The 19,485-nt window shown below is 35.3% G+C and overlaps 1 protein-coding gene across 4 annotated transcripts in view; it reads right to left on the bottom strand.

Annotated features, from left to right (window-relative positions):
- Positions 1-18,220, bottom strand: part of LOC121857791 (ER membrane protein complex subunit 3-like) — a 34,053-nt gene extending 15,833 nt beyond the window's left edge. For 2 of the 4 annotated variants that reach the window (XM_042354002.1, XM_042354001.1), the window contains exons 1-4: positions 17,899-18,220; positions 12,626-12,726; positions 8,445-8,597; positions 430-591 (exon numbers count right to left, since the gene is read on the bottom strand). In XM_042354002.1, the coding sequence (XP_042209936.1) occupies positions 430-591; positions 8,445-8,597; positions 12,626-12,726; positions 17,899-18,047 (565 nt within the window). In that variant the 5' untranslated portion in view covers positions 18,048-18,220. The remainder of the gene's footprint in view (positions 1-429; positions 592-8,444; positions 8,598-12,625; positions 12,727-17,898) is intronic. The other 2 variants (XM_042354003.1, XM_042354000.1) reach the window with 2 other exon arrangements.
- Positions 18,221-19,485: the final 1,265 nt, after the last annotated feature.

The following is a 19,485-nucleotide window of genomic DNA, read 5'->3' on the forward strand; positions in this document are numbered from 1 at the left end:
ATATAACCTCATATATTCCAACAGAGTAAGTAACCGAATCCAAAATAAAAGTGGTCAGTGTTAACATGGTGTCTTGTACAAAACTAAAGTAGCTGAATGAATGTGTCTGCTCTATATGAGCTGAAGTACCTGACCCAACCTACCCAGACCTAACCTGCTTTACAGATCTCAAAAAAATGACCGTACAGTATTAATCCCCTGACCCAACCAAACACTGTTTTTCTTTCACACAAGTGGATGCCCATGTGTCTTAGATAGTAAATTATAATATACAGATGAATACAAATTAACATAGTAAAATTCATTATTCTGATCATATTTCTCATTATAGTTAATAAATTAACTACCATATATACTGTATGTCATCACAATATCATATCAACTAATCAATACAACAACATATAAACAGAATATAGTTCCTCTACTTACCATTATTCTCCCCAAGAACAAGGGTGTAAATAGAGCGAAGACCAAAAACATTGAGGAAATACCAAGAGGCAGATGATACCCAAGACGCATCTAAGGAGACAAGTTCAATGCCTCGCTGCAGCATGGGCTTGAATCTCAGTGTTAGTGGGAAGGGCACTTTAGCTGTAAACAATGTATAATGTAATAATTCACACCATCAATGTTCATTATCAACAGAATGAAATACAATACAGGATAGACATTATACAAAGGAATATAAAAAAATTATATAAGATTTTGATGAATTTGTATAGGATATGTATTCCCATATACTGTATGTATTTGTGTATAAACTGATCTCATACATAGGTCGATCCCTGATTTTTTGGTAAAAACCCTTTGTTTTTCATAAATCTCTTGTATAATTTGACCCTTGCTTTTGAGAAATACTGTACTAGGTATAATCCACAACAGCTGATTCTATGAACAGTGTTACCAACTCTGAAAATGAATTCCCACCAGTACCCTCTGGTTAATGCACAAAAGAGAGTTGTACAGACAATGATCAACTTGGAAAAAAAAAAAACGGATCACACAAACGAAAAATTTGCTAAATTGTGAATGTTAAAATTTGAAGATATTAACACTTACTGCTGTGCCCTCTTTGTTTACATATCTATCAATCACTTGCTTGACAATAATTATTTCCAGTTCCGGAATAATCAGAGATACAATTTAAGGCACCCAGAGCTACTAAGACCACCCCCCATGTACTCCTCTCAGTCCCAGACCTCCATAAAATATCACCCATCCGAGCAAAGACTATGCTCTCTTCCTTTAAATCATCTCTTAAAAAATATCTATTGTCTAAGTATTAATATTTCTTGTAATACATACCTACTATATTTACAGTACCTGCTTTTATTGTACCATCAAAACCGTTTTATCGGAAATTATCATGCAAATAGTTAAGAAATTACCATTGCAGTAAACATAATTGCCAACTAGACATAATCCTGACAGCTCTGTCCTCGTGTTCAACCTTAATACTGTACAACCCATGTTGTAATGCTCCCCCATTATAATCATGTTTTTCAATTCCACTGTAATTTATGTATACTGTATACTTATAATATACTGTATACGTATAAAAAAAATAAATAAAGTAAATAAATATTGAAGTGATAACTGTGGTAACATTATGAGATGTTCTTATTACCACCATGCCATTGCACTATTCCAGATGTTACTAAATGTTACATAATACTTCCTGAGATAAATGTATAGTAGTATATATCAGGTGCCTAAAAGAGAGCGCAGGTTCTCAACTAGCTCAGCCATGTTAATATTGAAATTATTATCCACCCTGTATCTGTGTTTTTCTGGCTAAATAAACTGTTTCAATTCAATTCAATATGAGGAATAAGATAAAATGCAGTAATATACTTGTAAATTTTTATATTGTGATGAATAACTAAAAATTAAAAAAAAAATGTACAGTAAAGCTATCTGGCTGCTGGATGACAAAATCTTTCAATCATTTCACTACACTTGGAAGACAGCCCAGAAAAGCTGAGATCTCACACTCACCAGCTCAGCATGAAATCTTTACACACGAAGAAGTTTTATTCCCTTTTATGTTTTTTACTTTATATTAATGTTTTTTTGTACATTCTGTATGTAAAATTGTGTGAGCATATAAGATGGTAAAAAAAAAAGGGAAGAAAAAGTATATCTATCTGAAATTACAAGTTGAAAAACAACTATAACATAGCTCTCAACTTGGCCTGGAGTGGCAGGGAAAGGGCTATGGGGATGACTACTGACACCAGTACCTCAACATATGCGCATTCAACTCTCACGAATTTGACTAGTATTCGTGAAAAGAGCCTCAGAGGATTTTATCAACTAAAATATCATAAAAGGGTAAGGTGCTTATTTTAAGAACCGCGGGCAACTGCCGTGATGTGGCATCATGCTGCATTCCGCGTGGCTGTGTTCTCCAACCAGTCTCGTCTGAGAGCAATTCAATGTTAATTATACCTGTCATGGCTCCCAAAAGGCTATAAATTGATGGTAATGCATCTGGTGCAAAAAGAGTGAAGAAAGTCATGTCTCTGACACAAAAAATTTAAATGTTAGATGAACTTGATAGCGACATGAATGCGTCAGCGGTTGGCCATGCATTGGGAGTGAACAAGTCAACTGTTCGTTCCACAATAATTAAAGGCAAGAAAATTTTAAATATTGTTGCTCATAGTGCACCACACAGTGCTAAAGTTACACATCAGATACGTGATAAAGGTATGGAAAAGGCGTTAAGTGTACCGGTATGGACTGAGGACATGAGTCAGAGAAATGTGCCAGTTGACCAAAAGGTTATTCATGATAAAGCTGTGAGACTTGATGTTTCAGCCAGGATACATATTCAGGTTCTACACCTTTCCAAGGAAATAAGAGCTGGTTTGATAAGTTTAAGAAAAGATATTCACTGCATGACGTAAGACTCAAGAGGTGAGGCAGCAGCTGTGGACCAAGTGGCGGCAGCTGCATACCCAGCTGTGTTTAAGGACATGATAACTGAAAATGGTTATACACCTGGGAAAGTATTAAATGCAGAAGAGACTGCTTTATGATATAAGAGGATGCCCCAGATTTTAAAGCAGCAAAAGATTGGGTTACACTTCTTATGTGTGAGAATGCACCTGCTTTATGATAAAGCCTATGATGCTTTACCATTCTTGCAACCACAGGTCACTTAAGGGGAAAGACAAGCAACGTCTTCCTGTATTTTGCGGGTCAAATAAGAAAGCCTGAATGATGGGACAACTGTTTATGGACTGGAGAGGAAAAGGTTGGAATTCAAGGTTCTCCTGAAGAAAATAACTGGACTCTACATAAAATGGGAAGTGTGCCAAAAATTTAACAGAAATAATTTATGACTGACCATTAATAGAATTAAGCATCAAAATGAAGCAGAATATGAAGGATGTTTTACAACCTCATCAAGAAATTTATAAAGAATTAAAAAAAAAAGGCAAACAATTGCCAATAACAATGGTTTAAACATCGAGATCGAACCACTCCCCCTCCCTCCACTCCCCTCTCTCCTCACCAACCAGCCCGGCATCATCTGTAACATCCCTGCTACACTCACAGCCTGCCTCTCCCCTTCACTCCACCGATACAGCTTCCTCACCTGCCGGCCCTTCATCAGACATTTTGGATGATCCTTGTCCAGAGGTCTTAAAGGAGGAGCACTAATATCTTCAGTATCATTACTGAGGCCTCTACAGAAGCCATTGAGGTAAGAAAAGTATATTTTATAAACATAACGCTAATATACTTAAGTAACACTGCTAATTATTTTGCTCCCATAATGGTTACAGGAAAACCTAAATTCAGTATGTATGCATGTTTCATTCACAGTGTTACATGTCAGGCGAGCATTTGTGTGCGTGTTGATGGGGCAGAAGGTACGGGCCGTGTGAGGCAGGCAGCAGATGACGTGTCGCAGCTACTGCAATCCAGTTGACTTCCCACATTTACTTCATTCAATTAATTTTTGAGTAACACATAATTAAACTGTATTAAGTAGCTGTACATATCTGTGTAGTATTTGGAGGGCTTCAATAAATATATATTTTTTTAATTTATGGTACAATTACGGAAATGTGCTCCTATACCCCGTGGTAACCATTGTCACCGTGGCCAACCTATTTTGACCTATAGCAAACTGATCTGCCAATCATGTCCGTCATTACATGACCAATACTCATCCATTCGTGAAATTACTTCTGTAACATTGCCATTTGGAGACAGGGGTTACCACAGGGGGTGCAGGAAAACATTTCCGCAACTGTACAGTATTTTTTTTTTATGGGGATTAGCCCACCCGGGCATAAGTAGCTAACCATTAATGGTAAAGAAAAAAGTGAGCTCATGTATGTAAGTGCCCACAAGTGAAAACATATCGTCATTACTATACCTAAGAATATGAAAGCAACACTTATTTACTGTTCATTTATATTTTAATTAATGTTTCTGAATTTAAAACAAAAATTCTACCCACCAGTGGTGGTAAAGTTGAAAACATAAGGACAGCCAATGTTGTGTGTGTTTTTACTCGGATGACGTATGCTCAACTCTCGCTGAAACTGTAGAACATAAGAACTTTTTTGTGTTGTTTTTAGTTTTTATTTAATTTTATGTGTTATTTTCATTGGTTTATTAGGATGTTGCTTTATTACAGGTAGTAATTCGCCAAAAAGGTAGGGGTAAATAAGGCAAAATTTAGCCAAACGTCTAAAGTACCAGACTCAAATTAGTTTTCTCCATGGACAAACTAAAATCGTTCCAGACTACGGGAGTTTCCGGACCACAGAATGCCGGACTAGAGAGGTACAACCTGTACAAGTTTTTCAATTCGTATTTTTGGGTAGATATGCGTAACTTTCTTAATTTATTTTTCCTGATATATAAGCACACACCATCCTAAATACATATTGTGAAAAAGTAAAAGAAATAATTGTCCAAAGGACAAACCTGTACTGTACTCAAATGTACTAAATAATTACTAAAATTTTGATGTCTTTTACAAACTCTAGCATGTTTATACTGTATTCAAATTAATCACTATCTTGCAAAAGGATGCCAGCAATGTAAGTTATATTCTCCCAAGTCAATACAGTGACATTTTATAAGCGAAAAACCTAAACTTCCTCTATATGACAGATAACTACGCACAGGGTAATCTCCCCTCCAACTGGTCAATACCTCACCTCACCTCACCCCCCTCCTCTCCCCTGCCTGGCTGTCAACACCTCACCTCCCCCTTGCCAGGGGTGAAGGTAGTTTTAGACTTGAAGTTTTTATCTTACAAAATTTCACAGACTAAACAAAGCAGAATATAACTTGCATTGCTAGAATCCTTGCAAGATAGCGAATAAGTCGTGTATAGACATTACATATTTTACAAAAAATTAAATTTTTTTTAGTTCTTTAGTGTAGTACATTTGAGTACAGCGAGTACAGTAATATGTTGCTCAAAATTATGGCTTTTTCAAAGGAAAAAGCCTGTACAATTAACCCCAGTAGTCAGGATAATATGTACTGTATTTTTGGTGTTTTTATATCATTATTTATCGTTTTTATACATTTAGTACATTCGCCGGAAAATTCGGACAATCGTCTTTTCCGGACAGGTGGTCCCCCCTTTCAGTCCAGATCTTCGAGGGTTCACTTTAATATTAAAAATAGGGTATTAAAGACTGTTATTCACGAAATTCTACATCCACTGGTGTTCCAGGCACCTATCCCTCGCAAATATTAATGTACTGTAATAATGTACAGTAGTGAACTGTACTACTGAACAATAGAGACAAATCTTGTGTTACAAATACAAAACTAATATAAAATACTGGTGATAAGCAAAATAAAAACAAATATAGTAGGGAATATTATCACAGATGTAAAGTAAAGGGCTACCTGGTAAGTTAAATGGCTGATGCAAATTCACAACTCCCATGACAGGCATCTCTCAGTTTACGGAAAGGTTTCGTTCTTGAAAATCTTTATGCAAGGTGAAACCATTGTTCACATTGACTTCCATTATAAAAATTGAGATACTTTCCGACGGAAGTTTCATGAGGCCCCATAACGTGACACAAGCACATATATGTATGAAATTAGACGGTTTTAACCACATACAATGAGTCACTCATGATAATAAATGAACAAAACACTCGAATTTTACTTATTAGAAATGATGTTGAGTGCTACATAAGGTGGTGAAGTGGTGCAACCAAATTTACTGGAAGTTACCTCCTTAAAACATCATACAGCATGCCCTGACAATTCGCGGATTATTAATTCGCGGACCTCGATTATTTGCGGATGGCACCCTGGATGTACCCAAGAATGTCTAAGGGTAGTTTTAAAGTTGTCCAGATTTTTGCAGCCAGGACAGGGAGCCATTCGTTCTAGAGACAGTAATTTCTTTTACCTGTAGTATTGTATATATGTGTGTGTGCGTAGAAACAAACACACGCAAAGTGCGTGCATAGAAACACACACGCAAAACATATACAAATACATAATAATGGAAAAATCCTCTCATAAATAATCAGAAACAAGACTACAAAATGTTGTAGTCTACCCTCGTCAACTCCGTGCTTTGTAACAAAGCACAGGGGAGGGAGGGAGGGAGGGAGGGAGAGTTAATTAATGAAGACTCTTGCACTCAAAGAAATGTTTATTTCTTTTATGTATTTGACCTTATGATAATTATTTATTTTTATATTTTTTTGCACAATATGCATGTAGTATCATGTGCGTATGTAACTTAGAATATATAAAAAATACTACTATAAAAGTTATGTACTGTATATCTACCCAAAATTAAAAGTAGAAAAATAACTTAACACCTCACAGTTCCATTTGGTAGGGAGTGGGCTAGGGGGAATGTGGGTACAGTGACAAGTCTAACTTGGTAACAATGCTGCCAGCGATATTCACAGTTGCAAATGAAAAGACAATTACCAGTATAGGTAAATCTTCATTTGTATCAGATAATTGTAATTTATTTATTTTTGAACAAGGATTAACCAACCAATGCACAGATCACTGAAAAAACAAACAAATCCAGAGTGAGAAATTATATATATGTTGTGTTGTAAAAGTAAAAAAAACAATTAAGACCCTGCAATTGTATGTAAATGAGGCAGAATTTTTGTTCATAAAAACCTGAACTGTAATCAAGTATATATACGGTACGTATACAATTCCCACAGCATCAAACCTGAAAATTCTAGAATAGAGCAGATTTTGTGGGTAATTAACATAATAATATAGTCTGTGGGCTAAAGGTGGTAAGTGGGATATGTTTCCCTAATAACTTTTGTGTTTCTTAGGGTGTTCTCAATATGAAGAAATATTTAAACTAAAAAGATAAACTTGCCATCAAAATACCTAAAGGTTTGAGATACAATCATCTGTTCGCTGCAATCAGGAATTGGGTATGGAGTGACTATCATATTTTATGTGAGAAAAAAATTAACTAAAGCCCAGATCTTGTTAAATTTAGATTGAATCGAACAAATATATAGTAAAATGGTTTAAATGTGCATTATTCCAAGTCTGTATGGCAGCAATTATGGAATTAAAGGCAACTGACAAAATAAACTGAAAAATGTACCTGTATAACAATTCCACAACAGAATTGGAGACTGGAAAGAGTTAAACAATTCCACAACAGAATTGGAGACTGGAAAGAGTTACAATGTTCATATATAGTACTGTATACATATATTCACTGTTAATCTCTTTTTGGGGGGTCAAAATGTAAAAGGTGAAGGGCACATCATGGGAAAGGCACTACCCACCATGGGTTGGCACCTCCTAAGAGAACAGTCAAGATCTTTTCATAGTGAGAGACTGAAGCACAAGAGCTTTTGATTACAATTTACATTTCAACATTTAGTTCAATGTACAGTACACCACCCTTTAATTGAAGAAATATACTTCCATCAGTCTCTGGTAAAAAGACTGGCCTGTGACGTCTCTTGTAACCTCTCAATATAACATAACTAACAATAACTTAGTTTTGAGGTATAGTACTGTATTAAATTAATGTACAGGTGCTCCTCTACTTAAGAAAGTTCAATTTACAAACTTTTAGAGATACAAACATCATCACTGAGGGGGTTACCTGCCAGAACAGGTGTTTAATGTGGATGAGACTGGATTATTTTGAAGAAAATTCCAGATAGAACAAACATTACCTAAGAGGAGAAGAGTGAGCCAGGTTTTAAGGCTGTATTAAAGGGTATAGCTGTACTAAATATCCATAATCTTTTAATTTTTTACAATATGTTTGGTATCTACAGGAGTAAAGTTGGACTTACAAACAGGCCTCAGGAACGTAACTCGTTCGTAAGTAGAGGAGCACCTGTAATTACATTTATATAATAAAATACGACTTCACACAATTTTTTCTAAATACCTATGCTGCAAACACAAATTTTTATGCGACATACTTGTAACAAATCCTGAAAAAGTCCAGTTGATCCAGCCTCCGATGGCAATCATGGGTAGCATATTTGTTAATTGTCCTTTAAGCATTTCTACCATCATATTTGGGTCAGTCATAGGTTGTGGAGCCGATGCACGCTTTACAGTCTTTAAGTAGCCTGCAAAATACACAAAATAAATAAATATATATATATATATATATATATATATATATATATATATATATATATATATATATATATATATATATATATATATATATATATATATATATATATATATATATATATATATATATATATACATATATATATATATATATATATATATATATATATATATATATATATATATATATATATATATATATATATACATATATATATATATATATATATATATATATATATATATATATATATATATATGGGGTATGCTATAACGAATCTAATTGGTTCTAGAACCTTGTTCGTTATAGCATTCGTTTGTTATAGGATTAATCCGTTCCAGGCCCCCAAATACAACCACTTAACACTGAAAAATATAATATAAAATTGTAAAAATTGTAAAAAAGTGCATAAATATGCATCTAAACCCCTGAAATAAAGAATATCATTAATATTTGTAATAATAAAACAATAAATTAGAAAAAAAAAAATTAAATTATGTTCGTTGTAGGAGTTTCGTTCGTTATAGCATTCTCAATTTTATAGGTAAAACCGTTCGTTATAGGAATATTCGTAGTAGGATCCGTTCGTTATAGCATACCCCACTGTATATATATATATATATATATATATATATATATATATATATATATATATATATATATATATATATATATATATATATATATATATATATATATATATATATATATATATATATACATACATATAACCGGTTGGAATTTACTGGACTTTAATTTCTCACTTGACTTGGGGTTTATTAAAGATTGTTAGATGGTAATCGCAGTGGAAGAGCCCCTTTGAGAAAAATCCAGAAGCAGCACAAGAGCACTTAACTTTACTAAACAAAATGAATTGTCCGTGACCCGTGGAAGGATAGCGTCTGTGACTGGGATGAATGACACACACACTGTAAAATTTAGACACTTATATTCCCTCCAACACTACAGACACAATCAAATAATGGTACACCAATATGCGCACCTCTTAACTTGAACTTAAAACACTACTCTGGGGAATAAAAGTTATACATGATATTGAAATTATTAGAAACTCAGGCAACAATAAATTTAAAGTATTAAGAAATGTTGCTTTCACACATGAAACAGGCCTTAAGGGCTTTCAACAAAATTATATCACCCCAACAGATGCACAATTCCTAACCTAACTTAAACACTACTCTGGGGAACAAAGGTTATACCTGAGATCGGAATTATAAAGAAAAATTAAATGCATTAAAGGAATTAAATCACAGTATCACTCTGGTTCCACTTAGTGACACAAACATTCAAAACAATACTATCAAAATCAATTAAGAACTATTACTACACACGTCAAGATAATATCAGTAACTGAAAAAATGGTACCTGTACTAACTACACACAATAATATTGTCACTATTATTGAGATGTTACTGGGTCCACTAATACCCGTGAACCATGCTCCACCCAATTCAACATACACCCGTAGTAAGGGAGATAAAATGTTTCTCTAGGTATCCCCTAGACTCCTGGTCTCAGTGTGTGACCATTAATCTACTCAGATAGCCTCAATGTACTCTCAGTGCGTCCATGGGCGGGAAGAGAGAACGCCAACAGGTGACTATGGCCAGTAGGTAATACTTCTAGCTGACCGAGGACACGTGGTGTGGTGTTGTGCACCCACGGGGTAAGAACTGATCACCCAATGCTGATGCTGGCCCCGTATCGTTTTAGTTGTCGGGAGCACTCGTTCACTCAAGAGATCCTTTGCTCCTCGCTAACCAGTGACAAGCCTGCACTGATCGTTCCAACGGCGACAATCGCCAATCATCAATCCTCAACGGCAGTCTCAAACAGCAGTCAATCTCTCGCAGTCATCACTCTCGCAGTCAATTTCTCGCAGTCAAGTGGGTTCTGACGGAAACCCTGAAATTGACTCACTGTTAGCTCTTAATAACTTTATCACTGCCCTATCTAACCCCTATCTGAGATCGAATGAGACTTATTTGTTATACTGCAAGAGCGCAGCACAGGTGACTAGGCCACGTGACTATTTCTGTGACGGACGCGCAGGGACATCTTGTTTGTCTGAATGCTTCCCCGTGACTGAGAGCTAGCCAGCCCCGTGTCCTCTCAAGGCGTTAGCTTAGGCCTACATGACATATTTTCCGCCTAACTAATAACTCCTTGGGACACCCGAAACATTATTCAGACTGATAAACGATCTATAATAATTTCAAATTCAATAATAGTCCCTTAACTTCATGAATTGCATCGTTATTAATTTGGCAAATTACATTTAATATCATATAGGCCCAGTTCCACAACCTCTCACTATGTGCAGGGAGCACTCTCTTCCCTCAGACGACCTTGAAAGCTCAGTATCGCCAATGGCGCGGCGTTTGAAATTACACTGAAATTTCTGAATATCACATATATAATACTGTATATATATATATATATATATATATATATATATATATATATATATATATATATATATATATATATATATATATATATATATATATATATATATATATATATATATATATATATATATATATATATATATATATATATATATATATATATATATATATATATATATATATATATATATATAAGCTTGGGTATTAGCATATACAGATCACGCCAACTTGATATACTGTATATATATATATATATATATATATATATATATATATATATATATATATATATATATATATATATATATATATATATATATATATATATATATATATATATATATATATATATATATATATATATATATATATATATATATATATATATATATATACATATAACGCGGTTTCACTTAACGCGTTTTATCATATACGCGGTGCCTCGCCAGAGCTGAACTTTCACTTAACGCGGAATTTTTCATCATATACGCGGGAAGCGGCGCGGGCACGATGCGCACAAGGTCGCCCAGTCATCAAAACATTACCGAGTTCTTCACCCGCCACCCACCACAGCCGGCCCAAGTCAGTGATAGTGATAATTATAGTGAGGATATGGACTTATATGGCCTTTGAGGGGTTTGACAAAGAGGCCCTGCAAGCCTCTGTGGTGGATAGTGATACAATTGATACAAGTGATACAGGTGAGGGCCAATAATCTGCCCTCTGCCTCGGAACCAACCCCCCATCCCCGTGTGCCCAGCCATCTTTTCTACTAATGCAAGTGTTAAAAAACCTATTATTATTGATATTTCTCTTAATTATTAATTGTGTGTGCATACCATCATAAAGTTAAGATAAAATTTTTACTACAACATAGTTGTGTGTCGTCAAAAAGTGGAGTTTGGGGGTCGGGCCAGTCTCTATTGGAATTAATCCCATATGTTCTGTTGTTCACTTAACGCGGTTTTCACTTAACGCGGTACCCTGTGGGTTCAATTGACCGCGTTAAGCGGGGGTACTGTATATATATATATATATATATATATATATATATATATATATATATATATATATATATATATATATATATATATATATATATATATATATATATATATATATATATATATATATATATATATATATATATATATATATATATATATATATATATATATATATATACCTGTATTGTAAATCTAATGGAAGAAATTATTTAATGACAGCTCCAATATCATATACAGTGAGCCATAACACTTTACAAACATGGAATACTGTACAGTAGATTTTTAGTATTTCATATGTTATCCTGTTATCCTTGTTCAGTGTTTATGTATAGTATGAATTTTTACTTTAAATCAAATAAGATCTGATCATTCTTTAACATATCTTTTGTCAGTACACCATCAATGAAAGTGTTACTCATTGAGTGTAATATAATACTGAACCTTACATGTGGGTGAGCTACAGCCCAGTTGCTGACTTTTCCAAAATTCAAAATCATCATAAGACATCCTACTTCAGCTGATTTAACTTAAACTTATACCAACAATTCACATCCATGATTCTAAAGAAAATTCCATACCAGATTCATCATTATTGAAGAAATGTCGACGCATGAGGAAGGACTGTTCAGGTATGTATTTCCCATTCTCTCGCAGCATTCTTGATCGAATCATAGCTTGGCTGCAAATATCAAGGAAAGTTCACATTTAAACAATAACTAGCTTTGAAATAAAGTACTGTACAGTCAGTTCTGCTATAACGCGATAGTTGTGTTCTTGTAAAATATCGTGTTATAGAAAATCGCGTAATAGAAATAACAGGGCTTATGGAAAAAATAGGGTTAGGTGCAGATTACTCAAAATCGAAAAAATTTAGAAGTTAGCCTACCACAAAGGATAGCACAGTCTAAATAAATGTTACATTCATATCTAATAATGAAATCATACAGTAAATGTAACACTTTACTTGATGGGGGAGAAGGGTGATTTTGAGGTTGATAACATCGAGCTTCTCTTCAAGTGTTATATCCTTTCTTTTACGATCATCACCGGGAATTCGATCACCAGAACGCTTCTTGGAGATATTCTTCTTTACCATATTCACAGTTAATACCACAAAATTGGAGAAATAGTAAGCAAAAATCGCGTTACAGCAAACAAGCGTTCGCGTTATACAAATATCGTTCCTCTATTCATAAATCGCGTTAGAGCAAATTCGCGTTATCAAAACACGCGTTATAGCAGAACTCACTGTACATGCATACCAGTATGTATTGTACACTCTCACTGAAACTTCTCGAATGCTATAAGCACTATGCAATCTGAAAAATGAGCGAAGATCCTGAAACCATTCTGAGATGACAAGCCCAATTCTGCTCATTCTCACATCCATTGTGCCCAGGTGTTCAAAAAGTTTTTGTTGAGAGTCTACAAGCATTTTAAAAACCATACATGCTGTACACTATACTTCAATAATTAATTGTAAATTCTAACCCAAATATACTGTTGTATTATTTAAAACAAGCTATGGTACTGTATTAAGGTAGTGGAACTAACTAGGAAATTTAAAAAGGCTGTGATAACCTCTGTACTGTACTGTACCAATACACACAGTATAATAAAGATAAACAATAAGTACTGTACAGTACTGCAACACATTTTTTAATAAAATGTAGTAACATACTGAATATGGTAGTCTAGGACTTAAATATCACCATAGAAGATAAATGCCTTTTTATCTCATGAAAAGGTAGAAAAGGTGCTTTAATCGCCCCGAACAAGATTAACCTGCCACGTCAACTAGATACAGTTTATTTTGGTCAAACCTGTCAAATACAAATACAGGTACTCCTTGACTTACAACCTACTCGACTTGCGACCACCCGGACCTACGACCGCCGCAGTCGTATAATTTTTTCTTCAAATTACCGGTACGTACGTATTTTCTAGTACCGAAACGTTTCTGTCCTGTACGACAGCATGGCATGGGCTGGGACGCCTCGTGGTGTACAGCATCAACGCCGTAGTCCGCTCAGTTGGTGTCAATGCCTATAGCTATGGCCTGGCACTTGACATTATTAGGGACCTGCCACGCTTTGCCATAAACAGATAAATTGTACCGGGAAATTTCCCCCCCCCACACACACATCATTTTGTCACTTTATGTAACTTGCTGACAAAACCCATGACCCTTCAGGCTTTTACGCCCTTAATGCATGAGTCATAAAGGTAAGCATGAACTCAGCATGCTTCCCAGATGGGCACTGTAAACGCTTCTGCGCTTCACCTTGCACAGGATGTAAGGGGGTGCCCAATAAACTAGCCCTCTCTGGGGCAAGATATTGGAAGCATAATGTATTGTCTAATGGTAGACCCTGCTGCCATATGGCATCACGTAAATTGTGACCAAGTCCCAGGATGCTGATCTGACTTTCTGCCTCATTTACACACAATTGTAGGGTCTCAATTATTTCTCTTACATGAAAACACAACATACATATAGCATTTCTCACTATTGATTTTTTTTCATTCTTGTATTTCTTTGTACCTGTATTTATTGTTATTATCATCATTATTATTATTATTATCATTATTACCATTAATATTTTATTTTTTATTATAAATTTTATTTACTATGAATTAGTATTATTATTACATTTTTGTCCCCCAGGCCCTGATGTGGGTCAGTGACCTGTGCCCGGGTGGGCTAATCTCCGTAAAAAAAAAACTAAAAAAAAACTGAGTGTGTAGTGTCTCCCCACACCGTACCTTCCACGGTTTGCCACAGACATTAAAACTCTGTTTGGGGGCATGTAATGAGTTACAAATTTTATTTTTTCAATTGTATTGACTAAAAGTATTAGAAAGTCATACTTATGCAAAAGTACAAAAAAAAGAGTACTTTTTAAAAAATAAATACCCAAAAAGTTACTTGAGTACAGTACTCAAGTAAATTTATTGAGTTACTTTACAACTCTGTGTACAGGCAAGATAGGGGGTCTGGGGGGTGGACTTCCTGGTTAGGTTAGGTTTGGTTAGGTATGTTAGGATAGATTCAAAACTATGCTTTTCCAATGGTTTTTTATGTGTTTAGAAAAATTCTAATTACCTCAAGAGTATTACTGTATTTCACTTGTTGCCTCCAAACGAATTTTGGGATTTTTTTTAGTTGCAATCAGTAATTTTGACATTTCTAAAACACTTTTCTTCAACGGCATTTCTGGTGCAAATTATAGTTAATATTTAGAAGTTGCCAATACCAATTTGTAAATTAAGTCTTCTCAAGGGAGAAAGAGCAAAAAATTAAATTTATTCGATTGCATTTCAGTCGGAAATTTTTAGTTTTACGTACAGGGGTCCCCCCCAAATTCGAGGGGGTTAGGTTCTCAAAATGGCCGTGAATCGCCAAATCTCCAAATAACAACTTTAAAACTATCCACAGACAATCTTGGGTACATTCAGGGTGTCATCCGCGAATAATAGAGGACTGCGAAATAAAAACTGCAAACTTGGGGAGGCCCCCCTGTATTTTAACAAATAAAATTAGCTATAATATTAGTTGTTCAAAGTATGCAGGGCTTTGAAGTACTGTAATGTAGAGGGAAAATGTGGGGTAAAATATGATTTCTCCAGATAATAACTGTTCACTGTCTGTCATTGATATTTGGTTTAAAAATACGCTTAATAATGACAACTGACAGGCCGATGCATTACTGCATCATCCACTGCAGAGTTTCATCAGAAAAATAGTGTTATGATAGGTTAGGTTGGGTCAGGTTAGGTTTGGTTTTGTTGGTTGGTTGGTATTTTATGTGATTTAGGATTGATGGGTGGGGTCTAAAGAACATAAGAATGGAGGAAACTGCAGCAGGCCTATTGGTCCCATTTACACCCAACCCCTATTTCTCATATATCCATCCAACCTACAGTATGTTTGAAGCTATCTAGTGTTTTTGAGTTAATGATGATGCTGGTAACTTCACTCATCCACTACTCTATTTCCAAACCAATGTTTATCTATTTTGCGCCTAAATCTAAATTTGTCCAATTTAAAACCATTGTTCAAGTTCCCTCCTGGTTGGATAGTTTGAGTACCTTTGTAATGTAGGGGACATTACAAAGGTACTCAAACTAAAAAATTCATTTGAAACTAATCAAATAACATTGGAAAAACATATTTTGGTATTATTGCGTTTACACACCGTTCATTCCTACCACTAATCTATTATCATATTCGAATAAGACGTCTAATAATAAGATAATTTTCATCTAGTATTACATTACCGGGCAAAATGTAAAATAACGGAGATAGCTTATCCAAAATTTTCTCTATTTTCTTCCATTAATCTTCCGCCATTATAGTCAGCCTCTCCTCCAACACTGCGTGTCTCCTGCGTCTCCTTCATAAATCATCACGCGCATGCGTTCCCGTACACGTCATGCGGCCAATCAAAAGCATTTTTGTTTTTGAAACAAAATAAAATGATTTGGGGTTAAATTCGCGGTATATTTGGCCCAATCAAATTCGAGTTTTACTTTGGGTCTCATATTTCGAAATTCAAGTTCAGTAATTTCAGTTCCGACCATGGCAGTCTGCGATAGGAGTCACTTCAATCATATGGAGCTGATTGCAAGTTTTTGGGAAAAAGACGAAGAAACTGTAGCATTTTTTCAATCGCATGGTGTTCTTCCAACCTCAGTAAAGTGTACTAAGAGCAAGACAATGTAAATGTCGCAAAGACCAACATATGTGACGTTGTGTAAGAATCTCAGAATCCAACGACGAACAAGAACCAAGCCAATAAGGTAAGAAATAGGTGATTCCATCATTTGGTGAGTCAGTTAAGTTAGGTTAGGTTTGGTTTTGTTTTTCTAGTGTTTTTTGGTGTATTTTGCCATGAGTTTTTCGGAAAATGTCCAACGAAAAAAAAACGCTAATTTTCCCCAGAAATGAAAGTCATATTCATTCTAAACACACACAAATACACTAGAAAAATAAATTTTTGACTTTCTAACAGAAACGGTTTGGATATTTTTAATATCCAAACAAAGACTGGTGCATAAGTGAAATTTGAATATATATATATATATATATATATATATATATATATATATATATATATATATATATATATATATATATATATATATATATATATATATATATATATATTAAAAATCGCTGGATACCCGAAGCGATAATACATACCCAGTCCGACTAATTACCCAAATGTAGCTGCAATGAAGTCAAATAATGGTCCTACATGAATAAATCGGGTTACCAATCACTTCTCGACTAGTATTTGGTGTCACAAAGTAAAAAAAAATTGGAAAACGTAATTTAATTTGAGTTAATAGATCGAGTGCATGTACCTAACCTAACCTAACCTAACCTCGACTAGTATTTGGTGTCACGAAGTCACAAAAAATTGGTAAACTTAATTTAATCTGAGCTAATAGATCAAGTGCATGTACCTAACTTAACCTAACACAACACAACTCAGATTAAATTAAGTTTACCAATTTTTTGTGATTTTATGACACCAAATACTGGTCGAGAAGTGATTCACAGCCCGATTTATTCATGTAGGACCATTATTTGACTTCATGCGGCTACATTTGGGTAATTAGCCGGACCCATAATACCAGATTAGGTTAAGTTAGGTTGGATTCAAAACTATGTTCTTCCGGTCGTTTACCTCAGAAACTATTGATTTGAGCCAAAAATGAAGGTAAAATTCGTGCACAGCTCACCCAAAACTATCGGAAAAACATAGTTCAACGTCAATTTCATTTAATGGCAACAAGTGAAATTTTACCTTAAGGTCAGAAACACTTGACACCTGTCACTTACCTATCCTGAAGTTGTGTTAGATCTACTTTCTTCTGTGTGGAGATTAATACGCTCACATAATGCCTCAGGATTCCACAGAGGAATGTGATGAGTACAATGGGTAAAAAGACCCATACTCTTATGTCCGAGTCTAAAAGCAATTCCGCCATATTTATACGGTCGTTGAGACACTGTTGAGGTGGTCGGACTGATCAATGTGTCAGTCGCGCCCGTGTTACAGAGAATTGGTTTTGAGGAGAGACTGAGGCAAGGTTGGACTGAAGTTAGTGATCTGAAGATAGGTTGAAGCGATCTGATGAGAAACTAAAGTGAAGAGGTCTGAGGCTATGCGGAGTGTATAAGCATCTCAGGGGGCACTACTCAGTCGAGTGTCCTTACTTGGAGCTGGCAGACGCTCGCCCCACAAGGGGTCACAGCTCAAGATTGAAGAAGCCGCAGGTCCAGAAAACCGTGAGGGCAAACTTTTTCGGAGTGAGGGTTGTAAACTCTTGGAACAATCTACCAGAAAGTGTTGTGACGGCACCGAGTGTGAGCTCTTTCAAGACAAGACTTGACCAACACTGGAGCGGGTTCAGGTACATTCAGGAGCCGGTGCATGCCCAGTACTTGCCAACAGTGCGTGACAGAGACGTGACCGATCGCCCAAGCGGCTAACGAGCCGATCAGTGACGAAGAGGATAAAAGTAAAGTAAAAGAAATAGCAAGGACAATCAGCAGTTTTAAGAACATGGCTACTGGAGTCAGTAAAATAAATAAACTCATTTTACAGCAATTACCAAACAACATGGTACTTCTACTAAGAAATATATTTAATGCATCCATAGCTTCAGGCCACTACCCAAAGAAATTTAAGACAGCAATTATCAGACTGATACCAAAATCAGGAAAAGCCCCCACAGCAGTAGCAAACTACAGACCAATCTCTCTATCAGAAACTCCGGGAAAAATTTTAGAAACAAAAATTATCCACCAATTAAGAACACACCTGGAACTAGAATACAAATACAACCCTAGACAACACGGATTTAGGAAACACAGAGGAAAAAACACAGCCATGGCCCTTATATACGAAAGTATAGCAAACGCAATGCATAATAGAGAACAGTGCAACATAGTTTTCAGAGTTGCCAACTTAGCGACTTTGTAGCTAGATCTAGAGCTTTTTTTTCTAGCGACATTTTAGAGCGATTTGTGACTTGTCGCAAATCTAAAGATATCCACAGAAATCTAGCGACTTTCTGGATACTTTTGGACTGTCCATGAAAACTCAGTTTTCCTAATTTCGAGCCATAATATAGAGCAACGGGGTTACAGGGACAATAAATAATAAGAAAAGTTTAATACATTTGAACGGGTCGTGGTACAGAAGGAGGGACACGTCTATTTCCTGATCACTTGATGTCAGCCCGTCCATGGCTTATGTTGCCGTGTCGTCATTTATTTGTCTATTACCTTCGCCTTTGTAGCACCTGGGTAACTTACCTTTTTGTCAGATATGCAATATGAATTTCATTAATACGCTAAATTTTAAAGAATATTAGCAAAACATCTTATAGAATTAATTCTATCAAGCCTGCGTGGTTCCAA

This window comes from Homarus americanus, unplaced genomic scaffold (genome assembly GCF_018991925.1).
Source record: "Homarus americanus isolate GMGI-L3 unplaced genomic scaffold, GMGI_Hamer_2.0 scaffold16712, whole genome shotgun sequence".
Classification (NCBI taxonomy): domain Eukaryota; kingdom Metazoa; phylum Arthropoda; class Malacostraca; order Decapoda; family Nephropidae; genus Homarus; species Homarus americanus.